Genomic DNA, 22,443 nt, shown 5'->3' on the forward strand with positions numbered 1-22,443 from the left:
TGCAGGTATCTAGCAACCGTTATTTACGTTATTTTAAATCACAGGTGCGCTAACGTTATTATAACATTAATTAGTTTAATTATCCGGATTAAATATGTCAGAAAACGATCAAACGTGTTTGGTAAGTTTTTATTTCGTATGTTCGATCATGTTTATCATGTTTTACATTTAGATGTTATAATGACTGATGTTTGCTTTAACAGCCGTTAATTATATATTATATGAGGGAGAAATGCTTCAGACACGCCATAAACACAGCTGTGAGGAATTTAATGTTGTATAATAATGACCCAGTGCTCCGGTTCTTCAAAGCTTTCGCAACTCTGATGGAAGGTAGGCTAAAGTGTGACTTTATTTACATATTATTAAAAAAAAATAAAGGTTCCAAAAAGGGAGGGATACAATAGAAGAACCGTTTTTGGTTCGCCAAAAAAATCTTTCAGTAAACAGATGTTAAAATAACCCTTTTTCTTAGTATGAGGAACATTTTGTGGTATTGAAAGGTTTTATGGGTGTTAAAGGTGCAGTAAGCAATTTCTGAGAAACGCTGATATTTGAAATCGCCAAAACAAACACACCCCTATGCGTTGACGTCACTTTCCCGCCGGAACACGCCCCCTCAGGCGGACTGAGTGGCAAAAGAGTCTGCTGCATGACTGGATTTAATAGGGAAAACTGCGAAAACGTGAATAAAGCGAACAATTATCAGTTTAATCTAAAGGTTGGACTCGATAGTGTTCCTTACAACTTAGCAAAGATCCAGTGATCCGTGTTTCCTGACATTTATATGTGCTGATTTTGACGCCGGGGAAAAACATAAAGCAAATTTGCCTGTGAACGCTTACAAATACAATATAGGTAGGTCAAAATCACTTATATCAATGTTATATATATCATCATATCAGAGGTCGCGTTAGACTTTCACACTAGTAAAAATTTTGTCACAACAAATTATTACCAGTCGTTTAATTTTTAGATTTTAATTATAAGACGTTTAATAGTTTCTTTTTTCATGCAAATTTTTATACACAAGCTTACAGAATACGCAAATGGGCCTAAGCTATGCATTTATTTATATTATGAAAAGAAGGTTGAACAAAGAATGTGCGTCACCTTTCAGTTTTCATCTTGAACAGTTGTCGCGGATCACGAGTGAACGCGATCATCTCTTCCTCTTTACTACTTTACAGAACGAAATAAACATAAATGAACATCAGAAAATATGTTGCACGATACAGTAGCTTACCGAAATCCGTATCACGTCCTAATCAGTTCAATCAGTGTTGGAAACAGTGTCACGTAACATAGAAAAGCCATTCGTTGACCATAAACTTGATAGTAAATAAAAATAAAGATAACAAAACAAGCCATTTAAAACAAAAGCAACTGGATTAGAAATGTAATTATGTCAGTATAAGTATTATAACTTTTTTATTATGAAATGGACTTAAATTGGATGCTCGTCTGTGCGTATCATTTTCATTTTATTCTGGAGACTGAACTCGTGCTCTGCTGCCACACTGGAGCGCACTCACCTCCTACTGGACAGGGGTGGGAATTACAGTTACAAGTTACATCAGCCTCAGTGTTATCTGTCAAAATGATGGACGGCCTTCAGATTTTTCCGTCACTGCTAAAAAAATTCCGTCAATGACGGAAAATTTTCGGTTAATGCGACCTCTGCGTCATATCGTCCAGCCGTAAAACGTGTATAGTTTTTGTCAGTAAACATCCAATTATGAAGAATATAAGATGGTAAATATTTACTTGATGAGTTGTCAATACAATATATAACAATACAATAGGATATATAGGGTATGATTTTACCCCTAAATTCAACACATTGACTCAAAATGATAACTGCAAATCCACGTTTTGCTGCCTGAAGTCCAGTTGTTTCTGTGAATTGCCATTTGCTTCTCTTTTCTGTAGCTTTCGGCAGCCTGTAAAAAATATACTTCAGTTTTTTATCAAATCTATTTGTCGCAAATCTCTTTCCCATTTTAGATGCGTTTTGTGTGTTTTTCTCACTCTTTTCCGGCTGAAGGTGACGTCACGTGCACACCCTCTATTTGATAATAAATCCAAATTCAAACAAATTCACGAATAGCTATGCAACATAGGCTCCTCCCCCCTCATGAGTGGATACGCCCCCTTACTGCTGATGTTTGGTGCTCGGTTTGATCCACTTATGATAGTTGTTGATGATTATGAAGGTGAAATACTATGTGGCATCTGATGATAGTGATGATGATGATGATGAAGGCTCATGCGCATACATTTCAGGTCACATTCAAGAGGCTTTGCGAGAGCTCGTCCAGCTGAAAGATCATCCACACCTGTCTCTGTGCTCAACAGTGGCTCTCGTTTGCGCACACAAACGTTGTGAAACTATTGGTAACTCTGACCCGGCTGCTCTGTACACACACCGAACTGGATGACTGATGAATGAAGCATTGATTCGGAGATAATATGTGTCATTCTGTATCCACATGAGATCAAGAGGCTGTGAATGAGCTGAACTCCGACCTGAAGCTGTCTGCATCCACAGCCGGTGATAGAGCATTGTATTACGCAGCGCTGCTTTACTGGATGCTGGAGCTGAACCACAAAGCCAGAACATGCATCAAGAGGATGCTGAAACTCTCTGATACGTCACCAGAGGTTTGTACGGCTTTCTGAACGATCGTGAATGTTTGGACGCTTGACACTGAAATGGAAGATGGCATGTTAACGACCTTAAAACAGTCTACAGTATCATATTTGATATGCAAAGGCCTCTAAATGATCAAAACGTTGCTGTTACACACAATCTACTGTTGTCTGATTGATAGTTTAGACTTTTTAGCGAGTAAAAGGCCTTTTAGTATAATTGTAAATTGTCTTTTTGCTGTGAAATCTTTATTGATGAAGTTAAAACTCTAGATTATTATTATTATTATATTGGTGATTATGAGAGTGTAATTGGAAATATTGCAACTTGTCATGCAATTAATTGTTTTTTCTTTATTAACAGGGGCTTATTCTCAAGGGCTGGATTGAGTTGACCTCGGACACGGAAGAGAACAGACGACAGGCGATACGTTACTTTGACAGCGGCGTTCAGGACACAGGAAATTTATTTGGACTCATGGGAAAGGTAAAACGTGTCTTTAGAAACAAACTGACTGTGTTGGGGGTAACGCATTACAAGTAATGCAAGTTATGTAATCAGATTACTTTTTCAAAGTAACTAGTAAAGTAACAGATTACTTTTAAATTTACAACAAAATATCTGAGTTACTTTTTCAAATTAGTAACGCAAGTTACTTTGATTTTCCACTTTATTAACCGATGTCTTTGCTGCTGACCTTCGATGATCCAATTCAACCATACTAAGAAAAAATCACTTTAAACTTTACATTTGTTTTTATTGTTGAAGAGTGCTGAAGTTTCTTGTCTGAGTTGCGCCCTCTACTGTACAGGTGTGAATTTGCATTACCTTCAGCTTGAGGTTTATTCATTTAACTTTTGGTGTGAAAGGGCCTTTACATTTGCTAAAAATAGAATAACTTTTTGGTTTAAAAACAAACAAGCAAGCCCATCCCAGATGAAAAAAGAGCACAGTGAAAGTAACATAACGCATTATTTTCCATAAAAAGTAACTAAGTAACGCAATTAGTTACTTTTTTTAGGAAGTAACGCAATATTGTAATGTATTACTTTTAAAAGTTACTTTCCCCAACACTGCAAACTGATGATCTATTTTGAATCTTCTTTGACGTGCAGATTGAGTTCTTCATGGCGAAGCAGAACGAGAAGTGCGCTCTTGACATCGCCAATCAGATCATAGTCTCTCATCCGGATTTCAGCCCGGCGCTCGTCATGAAGATGAAGGTGTTCATGTCAATGCGTGACTGGGATCAAACGGAGGAGGTCGCCCAGAGGTGTGTGTTCTTCTGAGCTTTTATCTGAATACATAGTTTCAGACATTATTCGGTGACTTGGCTTGAAATGTGCAGAGTTCTGGAGAGAGACGGACGTGATCTGAAAGCTCTTCAAATGATGACTGTCATTGCTGCGGCTAAGGATGGAAATATGGAGATGGTAATTCTGTTTCATTTATTTCAAACGTATGTTGACTATTTTCAAAACAGAATTAAATCATTTATACCACTATATATTTATGAAAGCTGATTTTAAGTGTTATCTTCTCTAGAGGATGACTTCAGTGCATCCAAAAATCACATACTTGTCTACTATATAGTAGGCAAAAAACAGTATGTGACAAAAAAGTATGTCTGAATTCACAGTACTTGTAAAAAGAGTAGGAAAAAAGTACCTGGATGAACATCCGGATTACGTTCATACTACACACATTCATAGTGCATACTTTTTTAGCGCTCATGAAATAATTACTCAAAATAAGTACCTACTTTTCACCTACTGTTTTTCAAATACTATGTATTCGGACATACTACTCTTTTGGCGGTCTGTTTTTCGCATACTATATATTAGGGAAGTTTTCAATTTTGGACACAGTGTTATCTTTTTTCCGTGTTTCCTTTTTGTTTCCATGATTTCTAGAATGTTCTCATTTGTTGTCATGGCAACGCATTGTTTGATTGATTTGTTCCACCTGCTTCTTGTTTAGATTTTTGTTATTCTCCTGCATTCCTGTGTGTTTTTTGTTTTGCTTAATTGTTTAATAAAGGGATTGTTGTATATAGATCCTGCCTCAACTACTCTTGCTTGCTGCAACCAACTATGACAATTCATTAAAAATGGCATTAACGGTTTTTTTTTTTTTTTTCAAAAATTGAAATCAACATGAATACAAATATTAGTTTTCAACTAAAACTGGAAAACTTTTTTATGCGTTTTGGCCATTTACACGACAACGGCATTTTAAGGGCCTGAAAACGCAAAATTTTGAAAACAATTTCGTTATCAAAGGAAAAACATTTTTTTTACATTTTTGTAATGTAAACCTACCCTAAGAATGTGACATGCATTTTAATTCCTTTTCCTTTCATCTCAGACTTTCTTATTCGTCTATGACCCACAAATGTTGTTCCTGTATAAATGCTGTATTTCAGGTTAAAGAGCGTCTTCAAGCTTTAATGAGTGCAGTTGAGATGTCTGAGCCCAGAAATCCCAGCCTGCATCTGGAGATCACAGCACCCATCAGCCGACTGGTGCGAATCACTGTCAATACAATAACTAAACATCATGTGTCCACTTATACACTGTTAGCGCTCTTTCTTAGTCATTAATATGCTAATAGGCCAGGCTTGTTTATTTCCACTGTAGCACTGAACACACACACTGTCCTCACTGGGGGGTTTTTGCTTCCCTAAGTGTCTGTTTCCATGATACTGCTTGCCCTTGGGTGGTTTCAGAGCTATTCTTTTTTGTTTTGGAGCTTGTTTGACTGGCTTGAGACTAATTTATCCATCCTGATTATTACAGTATAGTCTCTGTCTACAGCAGAAAAGCTCTAAAATATTTCTCCCCAACTGCAGTGTGGACACAACACCGAGATCCTGCAGATGTTGACGGTGTTTGTGCATCGGGTGTCCTCACGTGCATCAGCGGCATCTGATGTCCTCTGTGAGCTCGGCTATCTTCTAAGTCTCCAAGACAAGTATAAAGACGCCCAAAAATGCTACTCTACAGTACTGAAAACAGACCCAAAATGCACATCAGCATTAGTAGGTACAGTATCATCACAACCAGGCAGCAACATTATCTTCAGTGTAATGCAATGCCCAGGTCATATTTCACCCAAAACCAACAGAACAAAATCTATATCTTAATAACAAGGGGGAAAAGAAATTCAATTTGTATAAAAGCATTTTTCTTTTTTGCATTATTTTAATTGTAAAGTATTCATATACCATGGATGTAATATTTATAGGCACGATCAGATGTCAGGTGATGTGTGATCAGCTTGAGGAAGCCGCCCAACAGCTCGCATTCTTCTGCGAAGCGCAAAAGTCTCTTGGAAACATAGCGGTAAAATTACTATTTTTACAACCAAGACTCACTCTTCCTATTGCCCAGTGTTCAGTAGAGGCTTTAGACTGTCTTCAGGACATATTTAGATTGGTAGTAATTAATTAATAGCTCTGATTAAGCCTTCAGTAGTGTGCTGTAACTGTGACCTAAATATGTTTGATTAAACAGGAAGTTGCTCTGCTGAAGGCCATTTTGGCCAGGAAGCAGAAAGCAGACGAGGAGACAGTGATACAGCTGCTGAAAGATGCCACAGAGCTCCATTTCTCTGCTCTCCGTGGCTTAAATTATGGTGTAGACTATCTGCAGATGCTGGATCTCAGTTTCCTCCTGCGAATAGTGCGCATGCACCTGGAGTCCAAGCAGGTATTTTATACTTCAGAATATATCAATTCTTGTGTTTGATTAGCAGGGAATACAAGACATGATAAAACTGGAACTTTACTTCTGGAAAATGTAATGGAAGAACACATTTGATGTGTATTTTTTATATATTTTATTACAATTTCACAGGATTTTCCCCTCATTCCTGGACAAACTCCACCATTTTGGCTCAAACACGCGAATATGATCTTAGAAACGATCGTCAAAGTCATTCCTGGCATGTCAGCGAGCTGTTATTATATTGCCTACGTCAAGTTCCTTCTAGGCAAGTGTGTTGAGATACAGAAACATTAGAGTCACCTGAGCTGTGATAACAATCCCAGAATGCCTCTGCAGGCGACCACAGAACAGCCCAGCACCTTCTGAACCTGTGCATGGAGAAAGAGCCGACCATGCCAGAGATCCACCTTCTGCAGGCCCGACTGCACCTCCACGCTGGAGAAAACAGCAAGTGTCTGAGCTGCCTGGAATCTGGAGTCAGCATCAACTTTGAGGTGAAGTCTGAGCGGTGAAAGAGAAGGAGCGTTTTTATCTGCTGTGACTTTAAGACTTCCTTCTAAAAGATGTTTCCAAACATCCAATAGACATTGATGGGGAAATATAGACAGTCTGTCAGATGTCAGAAAATTGCAGAAGCTTAGAACAAGCCGTTTTAATAACTGATTTTTTCACCAGGAAGGAAGTTTTGAGTTACAGAATACAATGAAAACAGAATGAGTTCAGTAAGATTGTTTAAATATTTCTGAAAGAAGTCTCCTCTGCTCACTAAGGCTGCATTTATTTGATCAAAAATACAGTAATGTGTATATATTATTACAATTTAAACAGTTTTCTATGTGAATATATAGTAAAATGTTATTTATTTCTGTGATCAAATTTTCAGCATCATTACTTCAGTCTTCAGTGTCACATGATACTTCAGAAATCATATTAATATGCTGATTTGCTGCTCAAGAAACATTTCTGATTATTATCAGTGTTGAAAACGGCTCATATTATTTTTCAAGATTATTTGATTAGAAAGTTAATTTACTTGAATTAGAAAATCTTTTGTAGCATTATAAATGTCTTTACTGTCAATTTAATGAATAAAAGTATGAATATCTGGCCACACTTTAGATTAGGGTCCAATTCTCACCATTAACTAAGACTTTTGCCTCAATAAACTCCTAATTATTGCTTATTAATAGTAAAGTTTAGGGGTTGGGTTGAATTAAGGGATGTAGAATATGGTCTACAAAATAAGGCATTAATATCTGCTTTATAAGTACTAATAAACAGCTAATATGCGTGCTAACTAGTTAATATTTAGAATTGGACCCTAAACTAAATTGTGACCAGAAATTCATACTTTTATTCAGTAAGGATACATTAAATTGATTAAAAGTTACAGTAAAGACATTTATAATGTTACAAAATAAGTAAATGCTGTTCTTTTGAACTTTCTAATCAAATAATTCTGAAAAATAAAATGTGTCACCATTTCTACAAATATATGAACTGTTTTTTAACATTGATAATAATCAGAAATGTTTCTTGAGCGACAAATCAGTATAATTAGAATAAAATCTGAAGACTGGAGTAATGATGCTGAAAATTCAGCTTTGATCACAAAAATAAATTACATTTGACTATATATTCACATAGAAAACAGCTGTTTTAAATAGTAATAATATATCAAATTTTTTACTGAAACTTGTAACTTGTAACTGGAGTGACCTCCATTATCTGTGTGTTTATATCTTGAGCTCATCTGTGATTTATCTGTGACAGGTTCGAGATCGATTCCAATTCAATCTGCTCAAAGCTCGTGCTCTGCTGAGGTCTGGAGACTTGAAGAACGCCATCCAGTGCCTGAACATCACCATGAACATGCCAGGGGTCCGCAGACCGTCAGAGGGGCCGCAGTCTTCCGTCTCCAGCAGTGAGCGAGTGTCCGTGTTCCTGGAGCTCACAGAGGCCCTGAGACTCGACGGACAGCAGGTCCAGGCTGCACTTTTTATATATAGAATTTTAAAGGAATACACAAAAATGATTAAACAAACACTTGAAACAACCAGTCTGAGCTTTCATAATCTACCATGTCTTAAAATTTACTCTTTCATCAGCATGAGGCCACTAAAGTTCTGCAAGACGCCATTCTGCTCTTCAAAGGGACACCAGAGGAGACGCGTGTCATGCTTGCTAATGTGGATCTGGCTTTGGGCAGAGATGATGTGGACGCCGCTGTGTCCATCCTGCATAACATTCTGCCGGCTGGATCAACCTACATCCAAGCCCGAGAGAAGATGGCTCACATTTACCTGGAGAGGAGAAGAAACAAGAAGCTTTACATTGCATGTTACAGGTGAGAACTCTACTTGCACCATTTATGAGTGACAAATCATGTCTAGGTCATGATATATATATATATATATATATATATATATATATATATATATATATATATATATATATATATATATATATATTACTGTTGTTTAATGCTTTATGCTGCTGATTAGTTATTTTTACTATTTAATTTAAAATTTCTTAACAAAAATATTTTTTTTCACAAATGTGTATGTAGAGGAAACAATATTTATTAAAATCTAATGAGAATCACTATTGGGGATAATTTAAGAAAAAAAATCAGAAATAAGAATTTGAGGTAAAATACACATAATTATCATGAAAATAATGTCACAATGTTAAAAATTCATGACATTTTATTTTTATTATTTCTTTTGATATATGAGATTCACTCTTTGTATTTTACACTGAAACTTTAAGAAAACATCTTTAGCATCTTTAAAAAGTATGTTTTGCTACAGCATGTGGAAGTGTACTTGCCATCTTAAGATAAAATGTTTCAGAGAAATAAGTGAGCAGCTTCCAGGACCTCATACTAGCATCTTGCTGGCTGATGCCTTCATGAAGATACACCAGGTAAATATTTCATGTTTTGAGATTTTCCTTTGGCTTCTCAGTACCAAATCTCTCACCAAATCTTTATAAACCATAAAAAAATCTTGTTCTTAAAGCCAGAGGAAGCAGTCAAGATCTACCAAGAAGTAGAGAAGATGGCTCCTAAAGTCACATTAGCCAAGAAAATAGGCCACGCTTTAGTGAAGGCTCATGAATATGACAAGGTTAGTGGCTTCTACAGGTTTCCAGAGGATATTTAATTGGAAAAAAGTTAAAGGAAGTGTTTGTTTCTCATGTTTCAGGCGGTGAGCTACTATGAGACGGCGCTGAAGACCGATGCGCTGGACTGTGTTTTGAGTGTTGAGCTGTCCGAACTGCTTCTGAAACTGAAACGATTGGAGGAAGCTCAGCAGGTTCTGGAGAAGGCCTTGGAACATGAACCTAGTATAGAAATTACTCAAATAAACATGATTGAATGCCACGGGAAACAGGAAATATTGTTCTCAGTATGTAATTTTTCTGCTTTTGCAGCTACTGCATTGACTACAATGATGAATGATGTAAAAGTTTTACGAGTGTTAGTGAAAGTGCTACGTGCCCGGAACGAGTCTGCTCTGGAGGTCCTGCAAAAGGTTTGTGAGCATTTTCAAAGTTATATACAGCAATAAGTGCCCATAACATGTTTATTTAAAAGATCGAAATTTTATTTTTGGGGCCTGCTGGAATGCATTATTTACAGTTAAGCTCTGTTTAAGTTCCTGTCTCTTTAAATCCTGCCCAGTCTGTTCTGATTGGTCAGCTTTGGCAGTCTGTTTTTGACTGGTCAGTGGCTTTGAGTGTGTGTCAGGAAAAAACATGCCAGCTTCCAGTAGGTGGGCATTTTGTGTCTGAAATCGACCCCTCATTCACTATTCCCTACATTAGTCCACTAATGTACTTAACTTGAGGGATTGATTGAAAGCGTGTGAGTGAATTTGAGTTCGCCGGAAGGGCTGCTGCTTTTGCATAGTTTGTTTGTGCTTGCTGTTTAATAATTATTAATTAACTTTGTAAACTGGCAGCTCCAGTAGTAAGAAGAAAATATGTATCGTGTAATTGCGAGTTATAAAGTCAGAATTGTGAGTTACAAAGTCAAAATTGTGAGATATACAGTCAGAATTGCGTCATATAAAGTCAGAATTGCGAGATATAAAGTCAGAATTGTGAGTTATAAAGTCAGAATTGTGAGTTATAAAGTCAGAATTGCGAGATATACAGTCAGAATTGCGTCATATAAAGTCAGAATTGTGAGATATAAAGTCAGAATTGTGAGATATAAAGTCAGAATTGTGAGTTACAAAGTCAAAATTGTGAGATATACAGTCAGAATTGCGTCATATAAAGTCAGAATTGTGAGATATAAAGTCAGAATTGTGAGTTATAAAGTCAGAATTGCGAGATATACAGTCAGAATTGTGTCATATAAAGTCAGAATTGCGAGATATAAAGTCAGAATTGCGAGATTTAAAGTCAGAATTGCGAGTTGTAAAGTCAGAATTGCGAGATTTAAAGTCAGAATTGTGAGATATAAAGTCAGAATTGCGAGATTTAAAGTCAGAATTGTGTCATATAAAGTCAGAATCAGAAGTTATAAAGGCAGAATTGCGAGATATAAAGTCAGAATTGCGAGATATAAAGTCAGAATTGCGAGATATAAAGTCAGAATTGCGAGATATAAAGTCAGAATTGCGAGATATAAAGTCAGAATTGCGAGATATAAAGTCAGAATTGCGAGATATAAAGTCAGAATTGTGAGTTATAAAGTCAGAATTGTGAGATATAAAGTCAGAATTGCGAGATGTAAAGTCAGAATTGCGAGATATAAAGTCAGAATTGCGAGATTTAAAGTCAGAATTGCGAGATTTAAAGTCAGAATTGCGAGATTTAAAGTCAGAATTGCGAGATTTAAAGTCAGAATTGCGAGTTATAAAGTCAGAATTGCGAGATGTGAAGTCAGAATTGTGAGATATAAAGTCAGAATTGCGAGATATAAAGTCAGAATTGCGAGATTTAAAGTCAGAATTGCGAGATTTAAAGTCAGAATTGCGTGTTATAAAGTCAGAATTGCGAGATGTAAAGTCAGAATTGCGAGATATAAAGTCAGAATTGCGAGATATAAAGTCAGAATTGCGAGATATAAAGTCAGAATTGCGAGATGTAAAGTCAGAATTGAGTAATATAAAGAAAACTAATCAGAATTTTGAGTTTATCTTGCAGTTCTTACATTATACATTACATTCTTACATTACACAATTGCGAGTTTATATCTCGAATTGTGAGATAATATGTCACAATTATCTCTTATTTTTTATTCAGTGGCGGAAACAAGCTTCCATAACAAACAGCTATTACACACTAAATGAAATGTAAAATAAATAAATGAATAAAGGTACTTTGGGTTAGTGTGTGTGTTGGGTAAGTGACAAAAGCAGAACCCATTATAATCAGTGATGCTGTCTGCACTGCCGCGCCATGACAAAATCCCCTTTCTAACTGTGACATACTTCAAGCGCTTACTCTACTTCTGACATGAAGAACAAATGCATTTCAATGGTCTCTTTTTGCTCTATTGTCAGGCGCACGATCTCCAGCAAAAAGTTGTTTGCCGTGTTACAAATGAGCATTCAGCAGAATTAGAGGAACAGAGGAAGTTGTTAGCGTCCATCTGTTGTGACTGGGCTCAAGAGTTTCACCTCAACCACGACCTGGAAATGGCCAAACAACACTATACAGACGCATTAAATCACAGCCCAGACAATGAAGAGGTCAGTCAGCTCAGTGAATGTAGAGGAGGGATTTGGAGGGAATGTTTTATGTCACATCTGTCAATTTTGTCCACATACAGATCACTTTTCATCTGGCTCAGTTACACTATGAGCATCAGAAGCTGGACTATAGCGAGGAACTGTGTGTGAAGATACTGCAGCTCCACCAGAACCACACCGCTGCCTCAATGGTATGAACTCTTATCATTTTCCAAACAAAATTAATTGCAAGAGATTTGACCACATCTGTCTGTGTGTTTGGTTTTATCTTCAGCTGATGGCTGATGCATTATTTTGGAAGAACCAAAAAGGGGAAGCGGTCGAGATTTATGCTCGTATAATGGAGCGAAACCCAGGTGTGATGGAATGACAGTTTCTGATATAACGCAAACACACTTTATTATTTTTAAATATGTAATGTCTGTTTCCATTTACGGTAGACAACTTTCATGCCATGGCCAAGTTTCTACACATTCTGCGCAGGATGGGGAATCTAGACGAGATCCAGTCTGTGTTTAAGGCTTGTGAAAAGTTCTGTCCGCTGTCGGTCAGAGAACCGGGGTTTAATTACTGCAAGGGTTTTTACTTCTGGTCAGTGAACAACATCATAACTGGGATCATTTTAAGTCTTTTGAAAAGAATCAGGATGTTAGAGAAGTTTGAACTTTAACTGTTAATAAATATTAGGTGAATCTCACAAAGAAACGTACAGGTTTTCACCTTTTTATTTTTTTATTTATTTTATTTTTTCAAAAATTTAAAATGAAAATCAAGCCGAAATGATTTTTTTAGGATCATTAACAATTTTTGTGTTTTTTGTTTGTCAAGTATGTAATTAAAAATATATTAATCGTCCTAAAAATGGTTATAATTTTTTTTTGTGCTGTTTCCTTTATTTGTTTATTTATTTATTTCCCCCCATTTGATTTATATCTTTGTTTTTATCACAGTAAATCCATTTTTAAAAAATGTAATTTGGTAAAGTTCATGAAAACAATATAAAATATCTTAATGGTCCTATAAATTGTCCTACATTTTTTTTTTAAATTATATATATATATATATATATATATATATATATATATATATATATATATATATATATATATATATACTTTTTATTTTTTTTTATTTATAGGTAAAATATGACTTTTACATTTTGAGAATTTTTAGAAAGAATGTAATTTGTTTGTGTCAAATTCATGAAAATAATACCAAATATCCTAATTGTCCTAGACATTTTTTTCCTATATACTTTAATAATAATACAATTTTTTCCATTTGATTTATAAGTCAAATATGACTTATACATTTCACTGATTTTGTGAGATTCACCCTAACATTCTCTGATTTGTTTTAATAATTTTGTAAAGTTGATGTTCATTGCCTGTGCTTCCAGTGCCAGTCTAGACTTACTAATAAAAGGCAGTTTATTATTATTTCTAAATGTGTCGTTTATAAGAGAGTGAGAGGCTTTTTGTGGGATGGTTGACCTCAGGCACACCTACCAGGTGAAGGAGGCCCTGACACACCTGAACAAGGCCAGAGGAGACACGGACTGGGGAGAACCAGCGGTGGAGCTGATGGTCCAGATCTGCCTGAACCCTGACAAGGATGTTTTTGGAGGAGAGGTTTTAGATAAAGGACAAAAGGACATGAGGTGAGAAGAACTGATGAAGTCTGTGTTTTCAAATATTCAGATGATTTCATGCAGTTTGTCTGTGATGGTTTCTCCAGCAGCGAGTCAGAGACTGAGATGAGACTGAGCACAGCTCAGAATCTACTGACGATGTTTCGCCCGCGCTCGAAATCTGAGCAGGACAAAGCCAGGCTGCTCTCCAACCTCTGTCGGATCTACAGCAAAGAGGCCAAACAGGTGGAGAGAGCCGTGCTGGAGCTCACAGACATGATGTCGGAGAATGTAAGGCTAGATTTGATCAGCAGAGTCATTGCCAACTTTAGTTCTCTTATTTTCATGATCCTGAAATATTATTAATTTACTGCTTGTTGCACTTCCAGTACTTCTTTATTAAGGACAACAGAACTATAACTCAACAACAACGTCAGACTTTTTCTGAATGAAATGTTCTTGCTGATCTGTAGGTGATGCTGGAGGCGTCTTTGCTCGCGATGGCTCAAGGTTTCCTTCAGCTTAAGCAGATTCCCAGAGCCAGAAACTTCCTCAAACGCCTCACCAGGATGGAGTGGAACGACGCAAATGCTGATTACCTGGAGAACGCCTGCCTGCTCTTGGCTGACATGTACATAAACATGGGAAAATACGCACAAGTGGACAAACTGCTCGACAGCTGCATACGACACAATGAGGTTTTTACACTGGCTGAAATCAGCAATAAACAATATACCTTCTTTGTTCAAATCTTGAAAATGCACAAAAAATGTGAATGTGAATCTTAGTTTAGAAGTTTAGATTTAGATAAGTTTATTTGTGCCTACTAATATTTTAGATGTGCAATTTCTAAAAACATTGCTTATTGATTATGCCTGAGAATACAAGTAAATATGTAAGTTTAATTTATATAGCACCTTTCAAAATCAGTGTTTGCAGAAGAAAAATAGAGAGTTGATATAATTAATAGTAAATATTGAATAGTATTATAGTAAATAAATATAAAGTAAATATAATATGTAAATATATCTATATATGTAAATATAATACAATATGTACAAATAATATAATATGAAGTAAATGGATATAATTAATAGTAAATAATAAATAGTATTATTGTAAATAAATATACAGTAAATATAATATAATAATATATAATAATGTAATATATCTGTTTATGTAAATATAAAATATACAATATGTACAAATAATATAATATGAAGTAAATAGATATCATTAATAGTAAATAATGAATAGTATTATAGTAAATAAATATAATATAATAATATTTTATAATATAAAATGTAAATATATCTATATATGTAAATATAATACAATATGTAAACATAATATAATAATATATTATAATATGTAAATATATATATGTAAATGTAATACAATATGTAAAAATAATTTAATTAATATGAAATAAATAGATATTATTAATATTAAATAATTAATTGTAATAATAATAATTATATTAGTAAATATATATTTAAAGTTTATATTTTAATTTATTATATAATAATAAGATGGTAATTTTGCATATAGATAATTTAAGTTAGTTATATTTTTATTTTGTTATATTTTTAGCTATATTACAAAATAAAATAAAATAATATATAACATTATAACATATTTAAATATTAAATAATTTTTAATTATTTCATTTCAATATTTTTCAGAAAAAAAAGGTCTTTATTTTATGTGTGCAGGAAAATATTTGAGATTTTGAAATAAATATAACCCTCCGAGAATGATCATAGAGAAATGTTAGTGTTTGGACAACAAATATACATTAAGATGTAAATAATGTAGAAAGTGCTTATAAAACTGAAACAATGAAATAACACATTTTTATCTTTATTTCCCTGTCGTTGTGATCTTTCAGTCATGTAGTAAAGCGTACGAGTATCACGGTTTCATGATGGAGAACGAGCAGAGATACATAGATGCAGCGCTGCAGTATGAACTGGCCTGGAAGTACAGCAACAGAGTCGATCCTGCGATCGGTGCGACTTGAAAATAAAACCGTTCACATACTGGAGATGTTCAATTCTGCCTTTTCATCTGTTGCTTTTCAATCTCATTTGCAGGATTCCGTCTGGCCTTTAACTGTCTGAAGTGCAAGAACTACACTCAGGCTGTTGACGTGTGTCGTCAGGTTTGCAAAAACTTGATTTTCTCCATTTTTAAGGTGTTGGATGATGTCATCTGGACATCTGATTGGTCACATTGGTTGTGTGCAGGTTCTGCAGCAGCATCCAGATTACCCACAGATCCACAGCGAGGTTCTGACCCGAGCTCAGCTCTCTCTCCGTCCGTGATGCTGTGTGCGTGTCGTTTCCAGTGGGATCAAGACTTAAAGACTTTCATTGAGAAATATTGAGTTATAAAGCTAATATACAAATTAAAATACTAGTGTTTATTAGTTAGTTGTTTATAAGGTTTTATGTTTATGTACCATAGGAAATGCTTGAGATTAGAACAGCAAGAAATTTGTAATATCCAGTGCACTGATTTAATTTCACTCCAAAATTCCTGAAGCACAGAATAATAAAGCACAAAACTTTTATAAACTTTAAACTGTACTGGAAAGCTGTTCTCTGATATTTATAGCAGTGACAAAATAAAATGTGAAGATCTGAAACAGCATATCAGCTTTTCTCATATGACCTCACTTATATTTTAATATGGACACGGAGCTGCAGGTGAGTGTCTGTTTGGTCTTGATAGTACACTATGTTGATCATTGTTGTGTTAATATTTAAAGGTGAATTTTCATTTTACTACAGCTCCACTTGGCATCAACCAATTTGGAAAGAAGGTAGGAAATCACACTCCCCATTAAATGCATTCTATAATTCACCCTTTTTTATCCCTGTATACTTATTTTTGTGTCTCAATCTGACCTTCACTGCTGACAGTTCCTCAGTCCTGCTGCAGGAGGCGCCAGTGAGCTGAACGATGAAGCTGATTGGCCAATCAACCATGAGGTATTTATAACATTTGACAGGTACTTCTGTAACAATATAGACATAGAATTAAGGAATAATATGAAGTAAATTACGACTGTTCCACATTTTTTAGGCTTTTTTAGGCCATGACTGAATATTTACAAGTCTTGCTTTTTTAAAAGTCTAGTTCCAGATATGCTGACATGTTTTAAATGTCTGCTGGTAAAAATGCACAAAAAAAGTGAATGTGTGTAGAATTTTTGCCTAATAAGTTGTGCAATTGCAAAAAAACATCTTTGTGTTTATTTGTTGTTCCTAATAATACTTATATTTATTTATTAGTTATATTTAATTAGTAAATAAAAATAGTAGTTGTAAATTGTAAATTTTTGATATTACATATTTAAAATGTATATAAAGTACTTTATATAAAATAATAAAAATATATGAAACATTAGTAATTTTTTATATATATATATATATATATATATATATATATATATATATATATATATATATATATATATACACATTACCATTTAAAAGTTTGGAAACATTACTATTTTTAATGTTTTTGAAAGAAGTCTTTTATGCTCATTTAAGGCTGCATTTATTTGATCAAAAATACAGAAAAAACAGTCAAATTGTGACATATTATTACAATTTAAAAATAATGGTTTTCTATTATAATATACTTTAAAACATATTTTTTTTTCTGTATTGCAAAGCTGAATTTTCAGCATCACTACTCCAGTCTTCAGTGTCACATGATCCTTCAGAAATCATTCTAATATGATAATTTGCTGCTCAGTTATTATCAAAGTTGGAAACAGTTGTGTTGCTTAATATTTTTTTAAACCGTGATACTTTTTTCAGGATTCATTGATGAATAAATAGTCAAAAAGAATAATTTGTTCAAAATAGAAATATTTTCTAACAATATAAATCACTTTTTATCAATTTAACACATCTTTGCTGAAAAAAAGTATTAATTTCTTTAAAAAAAAAAGAAAGAAACAAATACTGACCCCAAACTTTTGAACAGTAGTGTATATTGTTACAAAAGATTTAATTTAAATAAATGCTGCTCTTTTTTAAACTTTTTAATCATCAAATAGTCCTTAAAAAAGTATCACATTATAAAAAAATATTAAGCAGCACAACATTTGTAATAAATCATCATATTAGAATGATTTCTGAAGGATCATGTGACACTGAAGACTGGAGTAATGATGCTGAAAATTCAGCTTTGATCACAGGAATAAATTACATTTTAAAGTATATTATAATAGAAAACCATAATTTTAAATTGTAATAATGTTTTACAATATTACTGTTTTTATTTTTTTTCCTGTATTTTTGATCAAATAAATGCAGGCTTGATGAGTAGAGAAGACTTTTTTCGAAAACATTAAAAATAGTAATGTTTCCAAAGTTTTTAATGGTAGTGTGTATATATATATATATATATATATATATATATATATATATATATATATATATATATATATATATATATATATACAATTAATCACGATTAATTGATTTAATATATATATATATATATATATATATATATATATATATATATATATATATATATATATATATATACATATAAAAACCATTTGCAACTAGAATATTCTATCTTTTAAAAGTTCAATTTTTTAAGTTATATAATAATGATTAGAAATAATATTAAATAAGAAATAAAGTTGATAATTTGAAATTAAATGAAATAAACCGTTTTAATATTAAATCACTATATATTTTATTTCAGTATTTTTCAGAAATAATTTTTGTATTTAAAATAATTATAACAAATTATAGTCATAATCATAGGCGAATGTTATTGTTTGATTCTCTTGAATATGAGTAGTTTGGACAAGAAAGACACATTAAGATTGTAGAAAGTGTTAATAAAAGGAAAATGAAGAGGGAAAAAAGAAGTCAATCTATGATGCAAGATAAAATAATTGGAGGGGGAAGGAGGGAGAGAGAGATGGTTGTGACAGAGGAAATGATGTTGTCATGAGTGCTGAAGTACCTGTATCATAACGGATTTTGTTGAAGGACACAAAGTTTTGTGCCTGAGAAGAGAAGAGAGCGTTCAGCAGCGTTTACAAGCCGTAAGAACACACACTTCTCATGTGATACACTGTAGCTTCATGTCTTCATGTTTGTACAGTCTCAAATCTTCTTCATCCGCAGATGTCCGTCTCCGACAGCTCTCCTTCCTCCATCTGTATGTTTACACTCCATCATCCGTCCTCCACCTCTCCGGACGGGACTCTGCCTCTGGACTCCGACTCCACCGCGCAGATGCCTCAGATGGACGGGGGTCTGTACGGCCAGCAGATGGGCTTTCCAAAGATGCCGGACAACCGGAGCATGGAGCAGATGATGGGATTGGGTTACCTGCCGTATCCCTCCTGTCTGAACGGCACGAACACCGAACGAGGAGCGCAGCAGAGTCACGGCACTCCACAGGTGACAAACATCTGACACGCTCTTATGCGTGTTTCTAACGTCTTATGACAAACCTATGAATACATTTAAACGTAAAATGAAATTCAGGAATAATCAATATACCTTTTTTGTTGAATATTTTAGCTGTATAATTTCTAAAATAATTTGTTTGTATTGCTGGGTTATCATAGTTAACTGAAACTAAAACCATAAAAATAAAAAATTGCAAATAAAATAAAATATTAAAAAAAAATTGTTTTATTCCAGCTAGTTGCCATTACAGCTTTTTTCCTTTTCATTTAGTTTAGCTGAAACTGAAATAAAATTAATAAAACATATGTAAACATTTTTTTTCAAAATTATAATTATATATTATACTTATAATAAATTCTAACTTATATACTTTTAAAAATGACAAAAACAACAAAATTACTAAAACTAAAGTTAAAATGGAAAATAACAACTAATTCAACATAATAAAACTATAACATTATCTCAATTATATTAAAATAATATAGAAATAATATCACTGGTTTGATTATGCCTGAGAATGCAAAATGAATGAGTAAATAATAATTAATTGAGGAAATAGTTAATAGTTAATTATATATTTGATGTTTATATAATAAAATTGTTATTAATGATGATAATAGTAGTTATAAATATAGAAATAAATATTAAATAGTAAAATATTTTTTCAAAATCAGTTTAATATTTTATTTTAAACATTTTCAGAATTGTGTATATATATATATATATATATATATATATATATATATATATATATATATATATATATATATATATATATATATATAATTTTTATTTTGTGTGTGTGTGTATATATTCTATTTTTAAAAATACTTAAAATATGCAAATAAAAACTTAATAAAAAATATTTTTTATTATAATATCGATAATATGTTTTATTTATCACGTCTGAGAATAAAAGTAAAATGAATTAGTAAATACTTTATATTAGTAATTATATATTTGATGTTTATATAATAACATTGAGTTATTAATTATAATGATAATAATTATAAATATTAGATTTTTTAAAATAATTTTAATATATTTAATTTTTTTAAAAATATGAATTTGTATTTTTTTTATTTTCTGTGTTCATGAAATTTGAGGCAGTGAATTATAATAAATAACTAATGATGACAAATACTTCCATTTTTTTTTTCATTTTTTTTTTTATGTGTACATGAAATTATTTGAGGCACTGAAATAATTATAATAAAGCCCTCCAAGATTTATCATAGGAGAATATTAATTTTAAATTTTATTTAATATTATTTTATGGTTTGAACAACAAGGATTCATTAAGAGTTTCTAAAACTGCATCTGCTATAAATAAATAGTCCATTTCTGATGGATGAAGTGAGAGAAATAAGTATCTGGGAAATGAAAGATTTCCCCACACACATTTCACAACTGCGTCAAGTTGATTTGACCAACAGAAAGCTGTTTGGTTTGAAAGTGACTTCGCTGCACTGTTGACAATAGCCTGTGAAATTTAGCCAGAATTAACTCGCATTGTTAGATCAGCATCAAGCTAACATTGAAATTTGGTTTGTCATCTCTGTATGAACAGCTTTCACTGAACTTATTTTCTTTTCCGTTCTCTGTCAATCTATGGGAAGGATTTTTCGCAGTTTCTTCTGCCAGCCCCAGTGTCCACCCTCCGCCAGGCCGGACAGAAGAGAGGCCTGAGCAAAGACAGCGTTGAATATCGCCTGCGCAGAGAGCGGAACAACATCGCCGTGAGGAAGAGCCGCGATAAAGCGCGCCGCCGGATCCAGCTGACCCAGCAGAGGGCGCTGCAGCTACAGGACGAGAATCACAGACTGCAGCTGCACATACAGCGTCTGTCGCACGAGGTGGATGCGCTCAGACACTACCTGTCACAGCGCCACCTACAGGCCAAAGAGCAGGACGGCGGGGGACAGGACAACTGTTGAGCGACTGAAGGTTTTGTTGATCGTAGATTAGATTGGTGACTTTCATATCGTTTCAGTTGAATGTCATTTCCCAAAGTGAACATGGGAAATAATCTATTTGAAGGGATAACCCGATGCCGGATGTATTGAACATTACAGCAAATCAGGAAGTCGTGCGGAAAAAGCACAACAAACTCAGTTTCATTTGAAATAAATATTTCAATCTTGTAACTCGTTAATTTTTTATCCTTCCCGGAGAGATCTGGGCTTTCTGCAGGGAATATTTCTCACAGTCGGTTTATTTTTTGAAAGTCATTTTGTATATAGACATAATCTTTAAAGTTTTAACTAAAATATTAAATACAAATAAAGAAAAATGTCTCAAATGTATCGTACTGTATGGCTGAAATTTAAAAAGGTTACATTTGTTTACATTAGTTAACATGAACTAGTTTTTAATTATATATTATACGTATAATACTTTCTAACTTATATACTTATACAAATGACAAAAACCGGAATGGAAAATATGCAAATAAAAACAAATTCAACATTTTAATAAAAAAAAAGTTTTATTGATTATGTCTGAGAATAAAAGTAAAATAGATATTAGTAATTATGTATTTGATGTCTAAATAATAACATTGAATTATTAATGATGATGATAATAATTATTTTAATATATTTTATTTTTTTTTAAATCATGAATAATTTGTATTTTTTTTACTTTATGTGTGCATGAAATTTGAGGCACTGAAATAATTATAATAAATAACTAATGATGAAAATTACTTCATTTTTTGTTACTTAATTAACAAGATCGTATTGTAAAGTAAAACAAGTGAATATCTAAAGAAACAAAAATGCATTTTAAATGTTTTGTATGTATTTGCAATATTTATACAAAATTCATTAATATCAGCCGAACCTTTGACCTTTTAGGTGTTATCCACATACTAACTCTAACTTTGATGATTTGCCTCCAGTGAAATGAGTTTATTTGTTCCTGCATTGATTGTAAATTGCACAACAGCAGAATGTCGTCTTTCCTCCCTTCAAACGGACACGATGACACGGTTGTTTGAGCGGGAAGAGCTCAGGCCAGCTTCAGCGGGACGGAGGAGATTTCAACACCATGTGGGACAGCGAGCTGGTGATAGCATCACTGCGCAGGGGTGTTCGGGTCTTCCTGTGGCTTCCACTGCAGGCAGAGGACTCACTGATAGCGAGTGGGAAGTGGAGGAACTCGACGGCTTGGCACTCAGTTATCTAGTTATGGCTACCCGTCACAGCAGATGACTGCGGCTGATAACACAGGCCTGACTGCGTTACGCCAGGGACAGATT

General features: G+C 33.6%; 2 protein-coding genes across 2 annotated transcripts; both read left to right on the plus strand.

Moving 5' to 3' along the window:
* Positions 1-94: 94 nt before the first annotated feature.
* On the plus strand, positions 95-18,796 carry ttc21a (tetratricopeptide repeat domain 21A). Its single transcript, XM_067377595.1, has 27 exons — positions 95-121; positions 204-333; positions 2,287-2,397; positions 2,498-2,664; positions 3,017-3,139; positions 3,769-3,926; positions 4,002-4,086; positions 5,079-5,177; positions 8,155-8,364; positions 8,490-8,728; positions 9,237-9,309; positions 9,405-9,512; positions 9,591-9,732; positions 9,820-9,920; positions 11,904-12,092; positions 12,173-12,283; positions 12,367-12,448; positions 12,533-12,683; positions 13,591-13,752; positions 13,830-14,013; positions 14,196-14,420; positions 15,614-15,734; positions 15,819-15,886; positions 15,972-16,055; positions 16,518-16,549; positions 16,650-16,718; positions 18,753-18,796. Exons 1-24 carry the CDS (start codon positions 95-97, stop codon positions 16,047-16,049), a joined length of 3,144 nt encoding a protein of 1,047 aa, XP_067233696.1. The 3' UTR covers positions 16,050-16,055; positions 16,518-16,549; positions 16,650-16,718; positions 18,753-18,796.
* On the plus strand, positions 18,701-21,860 carry cebp1 (CCAAT/enhancer binding protein (C/EBP) 1). The gene is made up of 3 exons (XM_067377596.1): positions 18,701-18,808; positions 18,891-19,169; positions 20,801-21,860. The coding sequence occupies exons 2-3, from the start codon at positions 18,891-18,893 to the stop codon at positions 21,116-21,118; spliced, it is 597 nt and encodes a 198-aa protein (XP_067233697.1). The 5' UTR covers positions 18,701-18,808; the 3' UTR covers positions 21,119-21,860.
* Positions 21,861-22,443: the final 583 nt, after the last annotated feature.

The sequence above is a fragment of the Chanodichthys erythropterus genome, chromosome 23 (assembly GCF_024489055.1).
Source record: "Chanodichthys erythropterus isolate Z2021 chromosome 23, ASM2448905v1, whole genome shotgun sequence".
In the NCBI taxonomy this organism is placed as follows: Eukaryota; Metazoa; Chordata; class Actinopteri; order Cypriniformes; family Xenocyprididae; genus Chanodichthys; species Chanodichthys erythropterus.